Source organism: Poecilia formosa, unplaced genomic scaffold (genome assembly GCF_000485575.1).
Source record: "Poecilia formosa unplaced genomic scaffold, Poecilia_formosa-5.1.2 Scaffold414, whole genome shotgun sequence".
Taxonomy (NCBI): Eukaryota; Metazoa; Chordata; class Actinopteri; order Cyprinodontiformes; family Poeciliidae; genus Poecilia; species Poecilia formosa.
Genome location: NW_006800353.1, coordinates 424,485 through 441,155, shown reverse-complemented (window position 1 = coordinate 441,155; position 16,671 = coordinate 424,485). Strand labels below are relative to the sequence as shown.

Genomic DNA, 16,671 nt, shown 5'->3' with positions numbered 1-16,671 from the left:
ATTTGCAGCCAGACAGTGTTGCATCTTTTACTGGCTTACAACTAAAACAAATTTGTGCCTTTGAAGACTTTCCAAGTTGTGAAAGTCAACCATGATGTGCCAAATAAAGGAGCGCTGCCTCCTGTCACTCATCGAAAGGTAATACTGTTTAGTTGGCAAACCAGGAGTGGCATGTCTGCTAGGCAGCTGGCTGCAGGAAAGGTATTTGTGCAGCAATTAATAAATAAGTAAATAGTTACTCATCATATTTGTGTTAACCTATAGAGGTTAGCATTAGGCAAAACATTATGTGCTAGTTAAGCTAAGGTTAAGATCTGCTCTGAATCTCTCCACAGAACCCCAAAAATCTAAATCTGAACCGTCTCTTTAATTAGAATGGCTTTCACGTGTCTTTGCTCCACTCCTTCAACTATTTATACAACCAATAAGGCAGGGGGCTTCATGGGCTGATTGTTGTTGGTGGTTTCAGTGTCATGGAAATATCTCAGTACACCTAAAGCGAGGCACTTGTTATGCTTATGTCTTCGAAGTTTTTTTTTCTTTTTTCTTTTTTTTTGGAAAAAGAATCCAAGACTGCTAGAATCAAAGACAAAGACAAATACAAAAGTGGCCAAAAAGGAGCATGCTTCAATAAGACGTTAAGACAGTGCGCCGTAAGAAGCAGAGCATACAAAATAAAAGCCGGTTAATTCATCTAAGCAAAATTTTTTTATTTATTTATTTATTTTTTGCTTGCTTGTTTTTGCCAGTGAGAGGGTTCCCATGTATATCAAACAGGTGAGTGCAAAACAGAACACAAACTGAAAGACTAGTTCACTTCACTGCAGTTTGTCCACGTCACAGCATGGGGGATCAGAGAGATTGCATTGAATGGAATGTAACTAAGATCCACAGCACCACATGGGAGACAGACAGACAGAGAGCAGGCTCAGTAGCTCAGTCTGAGACCGTAAACATCGCATAGCCAGCTTGTGGAGATCAAACAGCAGGGCTATTTTTTTCCTTTTTTTTAAAATATACTTTAAGTGTTCAAAAAGTACAACTGCATGCAAAGCATTCCCATTTCCAACAATGCAAAAATGAGGTAATCATTTTTTTTTCATAGTGTTTTTTTTTCTCGTTATTTCTAAATAAATAAATTATGATTCATTCGCTCTCTCTTTCTCTCTCTCTCAAAAAAAAACCTCTATAAAATTAAATACATCCCCACAATATTCACAATTAGTAATAAATTATGATTGTTAAATACTTAAGGCATTTCAGCTGACAACACCCTGTGTAAACTATGAAAACTTCATCACAGATGTCTCCACTATGGGAGGAGGCAGTGTCAACACTCGCAGTGCACAAGACGGGAACTGGAAGGTCTAATAATCCTTTGCTATCACAGTGCATAGGACGGTGCGGGTCCTAAAGGTGATCCTTAAAACATGGCTCTGTGGGACTGAAGTGAAACAAGAAAAAAAAAAAAAAAAGAAGTGATATTTTTGTTTATTTCCTGCTGTGGCGTCGTCTTGTGTCTGTGTGCACTGCAAGAGTGAGGCTGCCTTCGTCGCCTCACGCCCTATGTGTTCTAGGAGTACAGCGTAGCAACCAGCAAAGCAACCATGAAGGGAGGCCTGTCACACAAACACATGGGATCAGCATGTAGAAAAACAAACAAATGCTCCTCTCCCATCTAAAACACTGCATGGATCTACATCTAATGCAAGTTCAAGGAAAACAGCTTGTTGCTATAACTATTGTCATATGTGCTTGCTCTTCTTAGGCAATAAGGTAAACATCAAGAGGGTCCCGTCATCATCGAAGGGGGACAGGACGAACACGAGCTACGAGTCAGGGGGGCAGCCGCTGACTGACTTTTTTTAAATTTTTTTTTAAATTTTTTTATTTTTGTTAGTGTTGAGAAGATAGTCAGAGCTCAGATTAACTAAGTCATGCGCAGGAATCTTTTCACCCCTTCCAGTTAAGGTGATGCTGCCCAAGCTGACAGTTAAAATCCTCAATGAAACATGCATGTCAGTAGTACACTTTGTTTTGCTGTTTGGGTCAATACCAGGTGAAAAACAATGCAGGCAGAAGGAAAACTACATCCTCCCACCTACCTCTGCAGTGCATGAGAGGCATGGGCCAGTCTCTGGTATCAAGGTTTTTTTTATTATTTTATTTTCAGTTTTAAAACTGCTGAACATTAAATCCTTTCATTGAGATGCCCAAAAGTGTGTACAATTGAGCAAAAGGAAGCCCAGTGCTTCAAAAGGTGAAATAACTAAAATAATTGTCATACATAAAATTATGCCTGATTTTCAATGTAACGTTTTAGCAGCATTTGGAATAACTGTTTATTTTCTGTCTTAAAACAGTTAATTCTTTACATTCTTATTATAATTTTCTGTGTAAATACAATGGTACCATGACCCTCTGGTGTATTTACTCAAAGTTATCGTAACTTAAGAATCTCGTACCAGCCCATGCCTAGTGCATAAGAACTTTTAATTTCATCCCTTTTTTTTTTTTTTTTTTTTTTGGCTTTGTTTCTTGTAGAGGTTCTGGCGGCAGCAGTATTTAACCTCTTAACTCTTAAAGCAAACTCAACATACCACTGACACATATTCGTTTAGTTACACACACACACGCACACACACAAAAAACTTGTGTGCAAACTCAAGCTAACTCAATAAAATGCATTTTGGTAAAAAAAACAAACAAAAAAAAAAACAAAAAACACTTTCTGCCTATTTTTTAACAATTTAGACACAATACCACTCAGTCACCAGGGTTCTGGTTGCACAAGTGGGCAACCAGATGACACCGCCCAGAGTAAAAAGTACGACTGTATTGCAAAAAGTCAAAGCTGTATGATGGAATCAAAACACTCAGCTAGCTAGTGCTTCGACCCAAGAAGGCGAGAGTCCACCAAGTATCACTTATTGGTTACTGCTACTCTACTACGACCACAGAGATCTTTAGGTAAACATGGCATCAGAGCGGTTAGTAGCTGTTAAGCTTATGTTCATGTCAGAGTAAGAAAAAGACAGAGAAACTAGAGAAGGTAGAGAGTTCGGTGGGTTACGTGTTTACCGCTCTGCAGACATAAAGTCATGGCTTTGAGGACATGCTACACAGCCCGTGGCTACCTACAGTACAACACCACAACTGCAACAACACCCCACTCACAACCAGCAAGCTACAAGTAAACCCTGTGTACATGAGAAAGTGTGTGGTTTTGTGTTCCAGTGTCGTTTGCGTCCCAAGAGGATGTGCTTCTATATAAAGAGAGTCTTTCGTGGCCTCTCGTGCAGTCCTGGCTTGGCTCAATAAAGCATTAATTAGAGGGGGGGGGGTTCGTGTCGCGTGAAGTCTGGAGACATTTGGCAAAGCACCCACCAAGCGGAGAAGGAGGCTTCAGGGTCGGGGCGCACGGACTGTGGCATGTGGGGGAAGGCCGCTGAGCCGAGATGGAAGAGAGAGAGGAATCTCACAAGACTGAGTGAATCACAAGGAGTCAAATCTCATCAGCTGTCGGGGTTCAGCTGTGTTTCGATGTCAACCCGGCATATTGGACACTTCCTGCTGGTAGCCAACCACTGGTCCACGCAACCCTGGTGGAAGAGGTGCATGCATGGCAATCGCCTGGAAGACAAAGAGACAACATTATGGAGTCACACAGACCCTCCTAAAAAACACCTTTATGTGGATGTTAGAAATATTTAAAACCAACGGAGAAGCATTTGTTTATCCAGGCACATATGCAGCTTATGTTGAGTCATCTTTCCCCACTCACTTATCAGACAGCTGAGACTCCACATGCTGTAAACCAACACTCTTCCATCCCCCCTATGGGGTTCTGCTTTCATTCCCCCATAAGACTCTGTTCCTCAACTGGTTCTTTAAGGAGTAGATACACACGCTACTTAAATGTTGCTTGTAGGACTGTAAAGTTTACAATTTTCATTGCGTGTGTCCTTTAAATTACAAAAAGTAATTTCACTTCCACTTAAACACAAAAGAGCTCCTGGTGGGCTCAATGACTGCAAGGGGAACAGTTCCTCTGGTTACAAAACAAGCCCAAGTCATGAGTCTTCCACCACCGTGCATGACGACGGCAAATAAGCACAAGTGCTTGATAACACACTTTTGCTTCTTTTTAAAATTTTGAATAGCCAAAAAATCTGTTGAAAATGAAATTGAACGAATCTACTTGTGATTAATCTTTTGCCTGCCATACCGAAAATCAACCTGATTTAAATTGTCCTTTTTACGATGAAGAGAAGCTACAACATACTTTCTAAGAAATAAATACTTATGCTTATCCTGGATGTTTCAGAGCAGCAAACCGCCAAAACAGACATCGGAAAGTTGATTTCATAGCAGCGAGCCCCTAATTTCATCAGCAGTTGGTCATCTGTGGCTGTATTTACCTCAATTTAAGGTGCAGTCAGAAAAAGCTAATATTATTCCTGATATATCCAGCCTGATATGAAATAAAGTGTAATTGATTTTTGCTGTGAGTGTAAATTGAGGGTTAGGAGGTGGATCACTTCTTGGCCATCATCAGCAACATCAATATCTACTACTGTAGTTGCCTAGCAACTGCTCAGAGCAAAGCATCATCCCGTGAAAACTGAGCAAACTGACATTTTTACACTTGTACCCACTGCATGCATCATCCAGCCCAGATTCTAAGATTAATGAACCAGTTGCTAAAGGGACTACAATCCCACTGATCTCTTTGTTTAATTTAAGAGGGACAAACCAAACCAAATAAATAAATAAATAAATAAATAAATAAATAAATAAATAAATAAAAATATTGCATCGATTTTGCAGCTATGGAGCATCACCCACCTGACATCCTCTCCATCCTCCAGCATGGACAAACAGATGGTGCACTTCTCATCCACATCTGTTTCCTCCTCCTCCTCCCCAATCTTTAGCTGCAGAGGCTTCCTCTGTTAGCATATCAGACGGCAAAAAGTAAAACCTATCTGAAAACAATAAAAATATTAAATGCTTAAAGTACGTGTGTGTAACTCTCGTCATCTGCGGTACCTTCTTGTATTTATGTGGAAAGGTGAATCTCTCTATGGTTGTTTGGACAGCTCCTCTGCTGACACTTCCCAGTCGATCCTCGAGCTGCAGCAGCTCCTGTTCAAACGGCAGACGTTCACGAGAATGACGGCACGCTCGGAGAAAACACTTAAAGGACACTGAGGTGAGAATTGTTTTGTCGTTGAAGTGAAGACAGCAGTTAATGATTTGTTGACTGACATATCTACGCGCTTAAGAGGATTTACCTCGTAACTTTCTCGCACAGCGGTGGCGTGCCTCGAGGGATTCAGACTTTGCAGCGCTAACAGATGCAGCTGGGGATATGGATAATTTCTGATTTCATGAACAACCTGGTCGAAGAACAATGTTTACAGAGTTAGAAAAGCTAGAATTTGCGGTTTCCTAATAACGAGACATGAAATTTCGAAAGTCATGGATACCCCTGGCAGACATGACATGCCATGGCAAAAAAAATATATATATCTCCAAATAATCATTAAAAAAATCTTTATCGTGAATGGTTATCAAACCATATTCACCCTGGTTTTCACTATTTATGATAGGGTGAAAAAAAACAAAACAGTATTAGCTTTTGCAGCTTCTTATCTTTCGCTTTCATTGCGTGATTTGTTTCTGTATCCCCAATTGTTCAAACTGTTTTATATCGATCATTATTCTTGGTCTTTTGCTGTTGTGTCTTGGATTGTGGGGCTACTGCTCATTCTTTACATGCATCCAGAACCTAGAACATCAAAAAAGTGATCAACAGAGAACAACACAGCATACCACTTGGGCAGACGACGTGTTCCTGGGGAAGTGGTGCATTCGAGGGGAGGCCAGGTAATGCTGATAGTGCTGCGGAAGCTGCTGGAGTTGGTACTGATGAGGGAGGCCAGCATCAACACTGAGATCCCTGCAGAGACAGACAGGCATGGGGCTAAATCAGCATTATTACTCTTGCCAGCCAATGTGACAGACAGACAGACAGACAGACAGACAGAGAGACAGACAGACAGATGAGTACAGGGAGGAATAGCTGGGACAATTTCTCAACTCTACAGGATTCCTGTTAATGTCAGATGGGGACTCACCAGTCGGTGCCTTCAGCCAGGTACCGTGGCTGCTGCGTTATTGGCTGAGGGACGTGGATGGGAGGCGAGTACTCATAACCCGAACGCAACCGGTGAGGATTCAGAGGAATGCGCTCCTGGGTTCTTCTGCAATGCAATTCAGAGGGTTTGGATTCAAATCTCTGAGCGTACGCATGTGCGCTTGCATGCGGCGTCTTCACTACCTGGAGGAGTGGGGAAGGATCCTGCGGTGCTGCGCTTCGATGAGCTGCTGCTGGATGAGGTATTGCTGGTGTAAGGCCTGAGGTAGGAATGAAGGCCCCGGCACGTCCTGAAACTGAGGGGGTGCGGGCAGGGCAGTGAGAGTCGGGTGGTGCGTAGGGGGCAGGTGGGCGGCCAGGCCCGCCTGCGGGAGCTGGCCGGCATGTCCGAGAGGGAATTCTGCTGAGATGGGAGCCTGGGGAGCGCCCAGGTGAAAATGTCGGCAGGAGGTAGCATGGCTGTGCTGATGCCTGCTGAAGTGCGCGCCTATGTGACATAAAGGCAAGCGATGAGAGCGTATCGGCCTGTGATCCTTTAAACAGAGAGAGAAACCTCATAATGGACATCTAGGCAAAAACGAATCTGAAACGTCAGGCCTCAGAAGACTCACTTCCACACTCCTCAGGGCCTGCATACCGTTTATTCAAAGAATAATTTTAAGATGGCACTCATCTGCAGTCCGGGGCTTCTTAACCCAAAGAATCTGAGCTCTATATTGTGCTAGCTGTTTGAAGGAACATGAAACTCCTTACTTCTTGTAATGAACCTTATAACAAAAAGGCACCGCAGAAGATACAGCTAAGCACGCTGGAAAAAAAATAAAATAAAATGACGTGCCTCCATTTCCACTTAATATGAGAGACAGAAAAGCCATTAGATGGCATCAAAGACAATCAATACAAATCACTCTCTACTCAGACAAATTGGGGATGGAGAGAGCTTAGAGTGGGAACAAAAAGAAAACGCTATTTCAACTTCCTGTTACAGCTCTGAGGCTTTCTGGACCAGCAGGATTTGGAGGGTGGACTGGTCATGATGTCGTACTTCAACACCAACTGGATTTTCACTGCTTCATGCTCAATTAGCCAATTATAATCTGCTGAACAGTAATATAGAGTGACACTCTGTGTCTAAGATGGAGGATCGGCTTATGAGTGTTTTCAAACTAATTTGACACTAGAAGGTTGTTCAATGTTTATAGCAAAAGTTAGACATTGTTTAGGACAAGCTAATAGCCAATACAGAAGTAAGGTTGGCAATAAAAAATGTGTACTCTTCTTTCCACCTAGACCATTAAATACCATGTTTTTTCTCACTTGTTAGGCATTTTTTCACGTGTTATTGGTTTTATGTCCATGACCTAACACAAGAATACATATATCTCACTTTAATTTCTAAGTTATTTATGGATTTTTTTAATTTTAGAAACTGTTTTCATTCATGGTGGTTCTGACCACCGCGTGGACCAGTTTGCTCTTCTGAATTGCAGAAGATTATGATCACTGATTAGATACAAATAACCAGCAACCTCCTGTTGGCTGATACTATTATTGAAATCAAATTATCACATTTGATTTCATAACTCATACATTTTCACAAGGAGTGAAACTTGGCACCTTCTTTTGGCCAAATTCATATTGCACACAATGTGCGACATTTCCTTTGCAGTACAATTATTTTTAGAGAACTAGAACAAGTGACTAGAAGCTTTTTCCAGAAATTTAACTCGATCATATATTTTTGTAGCCACAGACCATACAGCAGGTCTGAAACCTCAGCTACTGAGAAACGATTAATTGCTGGATGAGTAGACTATATTAAAATTTTAAATGTTACCCAACAGCAAACGTTTGCCCGTGACGAATATAATGCACCAGTTCAACGCTATGAAGCTTACCAGAACTTGCCTGCGCTGTAACCAACCATCCTCCACTGCAAAGAGAGAGCTGACGAGCCAAATGAGGAGGCTGTTAATGTTAATTTAATATTTGGAAGCATAACCATTTGGATGTCAAATAAGGTATGAAACGTCTTAATGTGAGGACTTTCCAGTTTGGTTGCTGCTCTTTATGGTTTTCTTGTTACATTTAATCACTTTTAGTAAATTCTGTCATTTTGACCATTTTAGGCTAACACTCTAGTTTTAATAATTAGTGTGGCACTTTTCAGGATTTGTCTTTGGGAAAAAAAAAATAAAAGCCTAGAAAACATGACGTTACTTTAATCTATAGATTATAAAACCACGAGAATCGCAGGAGAAATTATTATTCAATGAATGCTTTTTGCAAAGTGCCAAACCTTTTAGCTAACATGCTCTTAAGTTATATTTAACATACTTTACCCACGGCATTTTGACAAAGCTACGCTAATTAGCTGCTGTTAATTAACATAAACCATATATAGCATTGCTGTCTTTTTTTATTTATTTATTTTACACGTTTTCACTTAGCTGAATTTAGCCCCAGGACAGGAGAAGCCAGTGAACCCAGAAAGGCACGGCTAAACATTTGGCTGAGGAAGTAGAGCAGAAATGGCACACTGATATTTCACATTTGTTTCTGGTTGCTGTACATAAGTTGTGGTGTGCAGGGGGCCTCTGACCTTGTAAAAGTGGACCCACTGTCTGAAACCTATTATAAACATCAGATTTTCACACCCTGACTTGCTGATATTTGAAGCTGACGTAATGCAGAGCTGCAAGGACAAACTGCTCTGATGTGAAATGTCTGACTTTCAGACATAAAATCCCTTTTTTTTTCTTTTTGGCAGAGAGCAAACCATCCACCCAGAAACCCAGTAAGCCTAAGAAACTCAGCTCGTAATCCCAAAACCTGAGCACCGGCGGCCCCTCCCCCACAATCTGGCTGCAGCACGGTTTTCCCTGCGTGAGTGACAGCCGATAAGCCCCGCCCACTTGAGACTGCAGCAGGCTAACATGAAACCTGCCTCATCTCCTCCAGCTTCCATCGCTTGCAGCTCACCAGATCCCGACAGAATCGTCTCCTGTGTTTCTTCCACTCATCATCATGTCACACAATAAAACAAAAACCAGCTCACCTGATGAACTCAATCATCAGCTGCGTCGTCGTGCAGCTGCACTGCTTGTTAAATAAGGACACGGGATAGTTTCACGGTTGGAGCACGGCCACTGCAGAGGAGCATCATGCATTACAGCTGTTGAGTTATTTAAAACTCTTTGTCGCTGGAGTTTGGGAAGAAATGTGCCGAGCTTGCAAGGCTGCATCTCGCTGAGGCACTCCTGTCTCTGCGCATGAATAATATCCGACTCCCTGAACGAGTAGGAGTGGTAAAACTCAAACAGCAATTAGCCCCAACTTCTAGCGCTCCTTACATTTATAGCAGGATATTTAAAGTATCTTAATGTTTGATAGAATGTGCATTTAAGAGGAAATACTTTTTGAGATGAAAAATCACAGCCAGACCGTGACGACAGTGTGATGAAATACTTCCATGGTTCAAATGAAAGGTTACTTGATATTTCACAAAGCCTTATCAACTGGTCTAATTTCAACTTCATGGGTTTTGCTTTCCTAAATTGCTGGTACACACACTGCGTGCTTCACTTATTTATCTTCCAAAACGACAAGCAGCATCTCGCTGCTTCGTGATTTTAGAGTTTATTTATAAATGTGACAAGATCTGTTCTGCTAACTTTCAAAGACGGTTGGATGAGAAAGATTGGTTTCTTTTAAGGACATTTACATCTGTGCATGTAGGTGTCATGCAAAAATATTAATGCTTATTGAACCTTTGCACATTTTGTCAGATTTCAACCATGAAATTTGATGCGTTTTAATTAGGATTTTATGTAGTAGACCAACAAGTCAACAAGCTAGTCTTGTTAGGTGAAACCAAACCTGCACATCAGCCATAACAACTTTGGCTTGGTAAAATGTGGTGGTGACATCATGGTTTGGGATGCTTTTCTTCTGCAAGGACAAGGAAGTTGAGAGCTGATGGAAAAAAGATGGATGGAGCTAAATACAGGGCAATCCTGGAAACAAAAAAAACTTCACATACAGCCAAACCACTATGAAGTGCTTTAGATCAAATAGATGTGCTGGAATGGTCCAACACATCTATCAGGAATCTGTAGGACTTTACCATTTCTGTTCAGATGATCTGGTTTATCACATAATTTCCTATTAAAATAGGAGGCTTGTGGTTGGAACGTGACAAAATGTGAAAGAGTTCAAAGGGTGTGACTTTGACATCACCTTCATAAAACTGTAAGTGAACTGTTAAATGTTTGATTCAAGTTTCTATTTTATTCTACCATTACCTGCATTATTCACATAATGCAGACAAAACTAAAGTAGGATGATGTGATTAAGCTGACTTGTCTGACTGCTTCTTTTACTTTCGCAAATAATGGCCGAATCCCCGTATCGAAGCATCGTTGTAGACCATTTCCTTCCCATTACCTCAGATGAGCTCAGTTTGAAAGAAAAGCACCTCAGTTCATAAAAATCGGATCATTTGACTTCAGAATTAAGACATACGGTGCAGCAATAAACCCAAACTGGGTCTTTTGTCTTTATTCCTTTTACCACACATTGTGTAGAATTACACAAAGAGCACGGATTTTTGAAGGTTTAAAGGAAGAGGTTTTAAATACAAGATAACCAGTTGGTTTAAAAAATGTATGTTGTTTTAGATATTGAATTTTACATGTTGCCATGACCAGAGTGTGTGTGTATATATATATATAAAAATAAAACATTTGATATATTTGGTACAGTATAATGAATTTGCTAGAGACTTTCTTTTTTTACTTCATGTTACATTTTTAACAACTTATTTGTGCAATCAGGGAAATACATTAATGTATCTGCAAACACCCAACTAGTTTAAAAGTAAATGAATGGAACAGGTACAGCACCTGGCAGTTATTGGCCCCCTCGTGGTAAGGGCTAAAATAAATTTGTAAGCTAAACCCGAACTAAAAATAAAAATATCAACATTGAATGTATGTTTTTTGATCGAGGAAAAAAAACAACAATAACAAATCTGAAGGCACCTCAACTGTTGATGGTCCGTAGTATCAAATGCATTTACTGACAGATTTTTTTTTAAATTTATTTTTGTTTAATCACTTCCTGATTCCTTGGAGCATGGATATGATGTGGCAGAGATAATCTACGTTAGCTGCTTTTCAAAATGAAAATGCTACTAAAGTAGGACATGTTTTAACCTTCATAAATCGGGAAATTTCAACAAGAAAACAGCTACTCGCTCTCAGTTTTACTGCTCAGCTTTATTGCTCTCAGTTTACACTGAGAGCAATAAATAAAAAGCATAAGCCAACTGAAAAAAATATAATCAAGGATGGAAAATAAAGTTTATTTTGGCACCATGTACTGCAAGGACAGTGAGAAAAAAAAATACTACAGCAAAGAGTTGGGGTCACTAATGGACGCTGTGTAAATGCCAACCAGACTTTTGGAAGGCATGTCTTTTCTGTGAATGTCCTACCATCACAATCATAAAAGATCACAAACGTGAAAGATGTTCTAAACACCAACAAAACTTTAACTGGTATTGAGTGCTCTGGTTAGTGCAGTCTGAATTTATTTTTAGTTTTGGCAACTGGCACTTAGGGTTTGACGTAAAACCAACTTTAACACGAGAAAGAGCATTTCTTAAACCTATGACTGTGGAGGGTGATGTATGTGGTATTTTTCAATTGACAGAGATTCCTATTATAATTCAACACCAATAAACACCAATGACTTGATGCAAAGGAGGAAGTGCTTTGTTTTATAGTGAAATGATTTAAGTTGATGACGTAAGAGAAAAGGAAATATCAGTCTATTTTTTTTTGTTTTTTTGTTAAATGGGTAAAAAGGTTGCCATGGCTCCAAAAATGAGCCAAGTCAGCAACTTTGAGGAGACTCTGTCAAAGACGGCTGAGGAATGAGAGCACATACATAGAGTGAGGAGGACCGTCTCAGTGACAGCACAGTGGGCGAGGGAGGAAGGAGGGAACACATGGAAATCAGCAAAAAGCACACTGAAGGTTAAGAAGAGAACTACAGTCTTTATTGGAAAATATTAGTATGAGTGGCACTGTGTGATAATAGTAATAATAATATTATATAAACCTACAAAGCTATTGTAGTACCATGCAAATAAGACCAAAGACGAGGCCTGACCATGCTCTCTGTAGGGTTAACAGAAGAGAAGCAGCATCCAATGAGTAGATGTGTATGCTTACAGCACATTTCAGTACAGCAGGGACATCTCTACACAAAGATTACATTAGAATCTGCTGTTCAATGTGGAAAAAAAAAACAAAAGTATAAAATGAACATGCATTAGGTTCTAATACAAAAAAAAAACAAAAAACCAAAAGGTAGAAAACCACAACCAAAGAATAATAAAAAAAAGAAATTAAAGACATTTTGGTTCTAAAAGGAGTTCTACAGCAGTGCAGGATATACACATCCCTGTAAAATGGATAGCATTCTGGAGGCGCTGGAGGATTTGAAAAGGAGGAAGAGGGGGGCGAGGAGGAGGGCAGGCTGTGCATGATAGTGGGTTATTTTCAAAAATGGCACAATGAGTTAGAGCCGCATCTCGCCAATTTACTGTGAAATCAATTCGGCTAGCGGGAACACAGGCTTGGACACATGGACGGGGTTATGGCCAGCTGTTTGGACAGCGGTTTTAAAACAGGTGCAGTGGACCATCGGGGGGGGGTTGGGAGGGGTAATATAGCCTCAGTTAATTCGTGACGTCGGCGTCGTAGGACGATGTCCAATCGATAATTTGGATTACACATAGCAGCATAAAAGCAGCTGCTTGGTTTGACTACAACAACAGCTGGTACAATGCACCTTTTGGCAAATACAGAATGGAGACGGTAATCAAGACAGTTCGATCAAGCCTGGCTGTAATCGAATCCGGGAGGATCAAAATGTATCCACTTTACAGAAATTTACAGCAGAATGTAGTCTATCCACACTGAATGGGAGAATCACAATGGCAGCCTGCAGTAAACTCTACAATGGGTTATCCACTAAAGAGCAACATGACAGTTTAAATCAAGACAAACTGGTTTTTTTTTATCCTACAGAAAAATAAAGAGTGTTATTCTTTAGTCTGTTACACAGAAGGATACGGTATGAGTGGGAGCTCGGTTTGTTTGTCTGTTTTAATGCCAATGTCTTCTTCGGATGGAAAGAGGAAATGAGGAAGAAGGGGGTTCACAATACAGCTAGATGCAGAGAACAGGCAGAGGCTACGGCAGACAGCAGCAGATGATCGTTAGCTACACAATGGAGGGGGACAAAGGTCTGAGAAATGCGGAATGTAGAGCCAGCCTCGATACTATGGAACAGGAAAAAAGAACACAAATAAAAGCACAATGAAATCATTGGTGCTACTGCATGTAGTTTTAACAATCAAAATAACTAATACTGCTACTACTGTTATTATTATTATTACATAATCAACACAGATAGCCTGCTGCACTTAAGAGGCATATCTCTGTTTAGAATGGCCAAATTAAGATGTTCAAATTGCAGCTACTTTTTTTTTGAAGACCAATTCTACAAATTCAAGAGGCACAAGCTTTTCCTTTTTTCCCACCAAGAGTAGTTTTGACATTGATAATCTATGTGTGTAGTATGTATTGATTTGGCCATAAAATGTAAAAGAAAAAGAAAAAAAAGTGTTTCCCCCCCCCCAATACTTATGGCCAAATAAACACATTTGAAAAGAAGATTTAAGTTGTTTTAAAGCCAGTTCAACACATTTAATAAGAATTTCAGGTTTTAAATTTACGATTCTAGACATTTTAAAAGCAAAAATTTTTAATGTACACCATTTTCTCCCCTTTGGCCAAATCAACGCAATTTTTTAGGACTATTTCTGCTCATTTATAGAGAACTCAAGACTTTCTAGAGATATATTTCTAGTTTTTTTTTTATTTATTTAATTGAACCAGTGATTCCCCCCACCCCCTTTCTTGAGGGACATTTCAGTCCGATTTTAACATTTGTTTGTTTCTTCATTTTATGCTTCATTCGTCGAAATATCAAGGATTTAAAGAAGAAGAAAAAAACAATCCTAGTACCCTTAAATACTCCATAGATATTTATGTCAGGGAGGCTGTAATTAAATTTAAAAGCGATATTAAAACAAGCTCAGAAAAAATGAACGCACGTCATCAACACAAAGGAGCAAATAGACTCCCTGTCTCACTGATTATTTGTTAGTTTTATATAGAAACACTTGGGTTGGCCTGAATCGTGTTGAACTACACTTGCTTAAGCGAAGCGGCTCCAAATGCGACAGAGACTAAATCACGCAGATAAAGAAGACAGCACCGAGGATAAAACAAAAGCGAGCCTGGAAATCTGACAGCTGCGATTTGCAGGCCTACGGGCCACCATAAAACAACACCTCTCCGATTCTTTTCGCTTTCAGCTGCCTTCATTCGGCTCTAGGAGCGTTAAAGCGTTTCCTGCCGGGTTTTATTTGAAGCGGCGCTGCAGCTAGCAGGACGGCTAATGTTTGTCTCTCCATCGCTTCTTATTTTCAGCTAGCAGGTGTCAGCTCTGTTTACATCATTTTTATCGATACTAACGGGAAGGAAACGCCGAGAAAATGTAGCGGCGGGGGGGGTTAGGATAAGAGAAAAAAATAAAAATAAAACGGCAACAACGTAAATACAGTCATACCTCTATTTCTAACTGAGCCGAAGACGGGGAGAACCAGATATCCAACATGGACTAACACCATCCTGGGTCCTTCTTTGTTGTGAGGGCAGCCAGCGAGACAGATGGTCCATGGAAATGATCCCCTTTAGCCCCCCTCCGTCCTCCAGCACAGTGAAACGGACAGGCTCAGCTGTAAGCGCAGCCCGACCAATCACCGCCTCCCCGACGGCTGTGGCATCCCGATGCACCAATGGGATTAGAGTCTGGGCGGGGACGTCTGAGTTTGGACAGCCCGCCCCACCATGACAGGACCATTCAATAGGGATTATGTCTCTCATAGATCAATACTCGTCAAAAAACTAGATTAAAACAATACTATGAAAAAAGAGCCTGCCAAAATGTCTCTATAACAATTAAAAAAAAATAACTGACCATGTATTATCAGTAGTTTTTTCCAGTGTTAGCAAAATGCCTTATTAGATTTACGGGGTAACAATCTTTTAATTAAAAGGTAAGTTGCTTTGGATCTCCATTTTTCCTTTGAGAAATGAAAAATAAAATGTGTATGTGTGTTTTAAATAAATATTTAACTGAGACACAAAAACATAGATGATATCTGCATTGTAAATTGGCAATATGCTAAAATCTGATATTTGTCTGTTAATGTGAAGTCATGATTAAAAACTGCACCTCTTGATTGAGTTCATTATTTTTTTTTTACCTGCTATTAGATGTTATGAGCAGTCTTCTGAATCTAATCGAATCTCAAATAAATAGTTATGTAAATACCCACAAGGTATGTCGCTGGCCTCTCTAAAGAGGAAAAAGCAGCAGAGAACAGAAAAGCAACCTTGTCCAAATCCAGGAAACTGCTTCTCTTAAGTTGATCCACTATGTCAGGGAGCAGTGTTCAGTTATCCACCAAGTGTAACTGAGTAGGGATTATCCCTAATACCCTGAATTTGTCCTGCCTATTGATGTAATCAGCAGTTATAAAGTCTTTCTCCATCACTGCAATGGAGTAGTCAACAAAATACTGTTATTTACACCCTTTGAACTGAGCCATAGTTTGTCATGTTTCACCTGTTGGTTACTATTATAGTTTAATTGGTAGATCAAATCACTGCAGCCTGATATTTTATTAGGGAATCAAAATAATCTTATCATTTTACTTATTTATTTTTTAATTGAAAAAACTGGGGTGCTTTTGAGTACAGTATTTATTACTCAGATACCCCAAAATAAAATCGAGTGAAATCAAGCACTTTCAGAAGTAACCTGTAATAAACAAAGTCCATCTTTGTCATAGCATAAACACCAATGTTTACACTGTTTTTCAATGCTTCTATGCAATGCATGTAAGGCACCTATTAATCTACACCTAAAAAAACCCCAGAATAATTAATTTGGTGTTAAGAGATTAGCGTTTTCTACTGGTAACGAACTGTCACGAAGTATAAATCAGATGCAAAATTCACCAGCTGCACAATTCTTGTTAAATAGTGTAAGATAAGTAGTATTTCAAAAGAGCAGAACAAATTTTATGTTTTTGAACAATAACAATTTTTGTTGCTAATCTGTTGCTAAGAAATGAGTGTGTTTACTGGTAACCAAGTGCCACAAAGTGAACATCTAATTTTTACTTTTGCAAAATTTGCCAACGGTAAATTTCTTGTATCTAATCAGGTAAGCATTATTTCGAAAGAGCTTATGTTTTATAAACTATATAACTTGTTATTAATTTGGTGTTAAGAGATAAGCGGGTTTTTTTCTGGTAACGAACTGCCACAAAGTATAAATCGAGATTTTTACTTTTGTGT

The 16,671-nt window shown here is 39.8% G+C and overlaps 1 protein-coding gene across 1 annotated transcript; it reads right to left on the bottom strand.

Moving 5' to 3' along the window:
* Positions 1-1,494: 1,494 nt before the first annotated feature.
* Positions 1,495-15,087, bottom strand: ark2ca (arkadia (RNF111) C-terminal like ring finger ubiquitin ligase 2Ca). The gene is made up of 8 exons (XM_007576718.2): positions 14,873-15,087; positions 6,347-6,650; positions 6,144-6,269; positions 5,839-5,965; positions 5,298-5,402; positions 5,053-5,148; positions 4,849-4,952; positions 1,495-3,633 (listed from the first exon to the last, which is right to left on the bottom strand). Exons 1-8 carry the CDS (start codon positions 14,931-14,933, stop codon positions 3,516-3,518), a joined length of 1,041 nt encoding a protein of 346 aa, XP_007576780.1. The 5' UTR covers positions 14,934-15,087; the 3' UTR covers positions 1,495-3,515.
* Between the last annotated feature and the right edge of the window lie 1,584 nt (positions 15,088-16,671).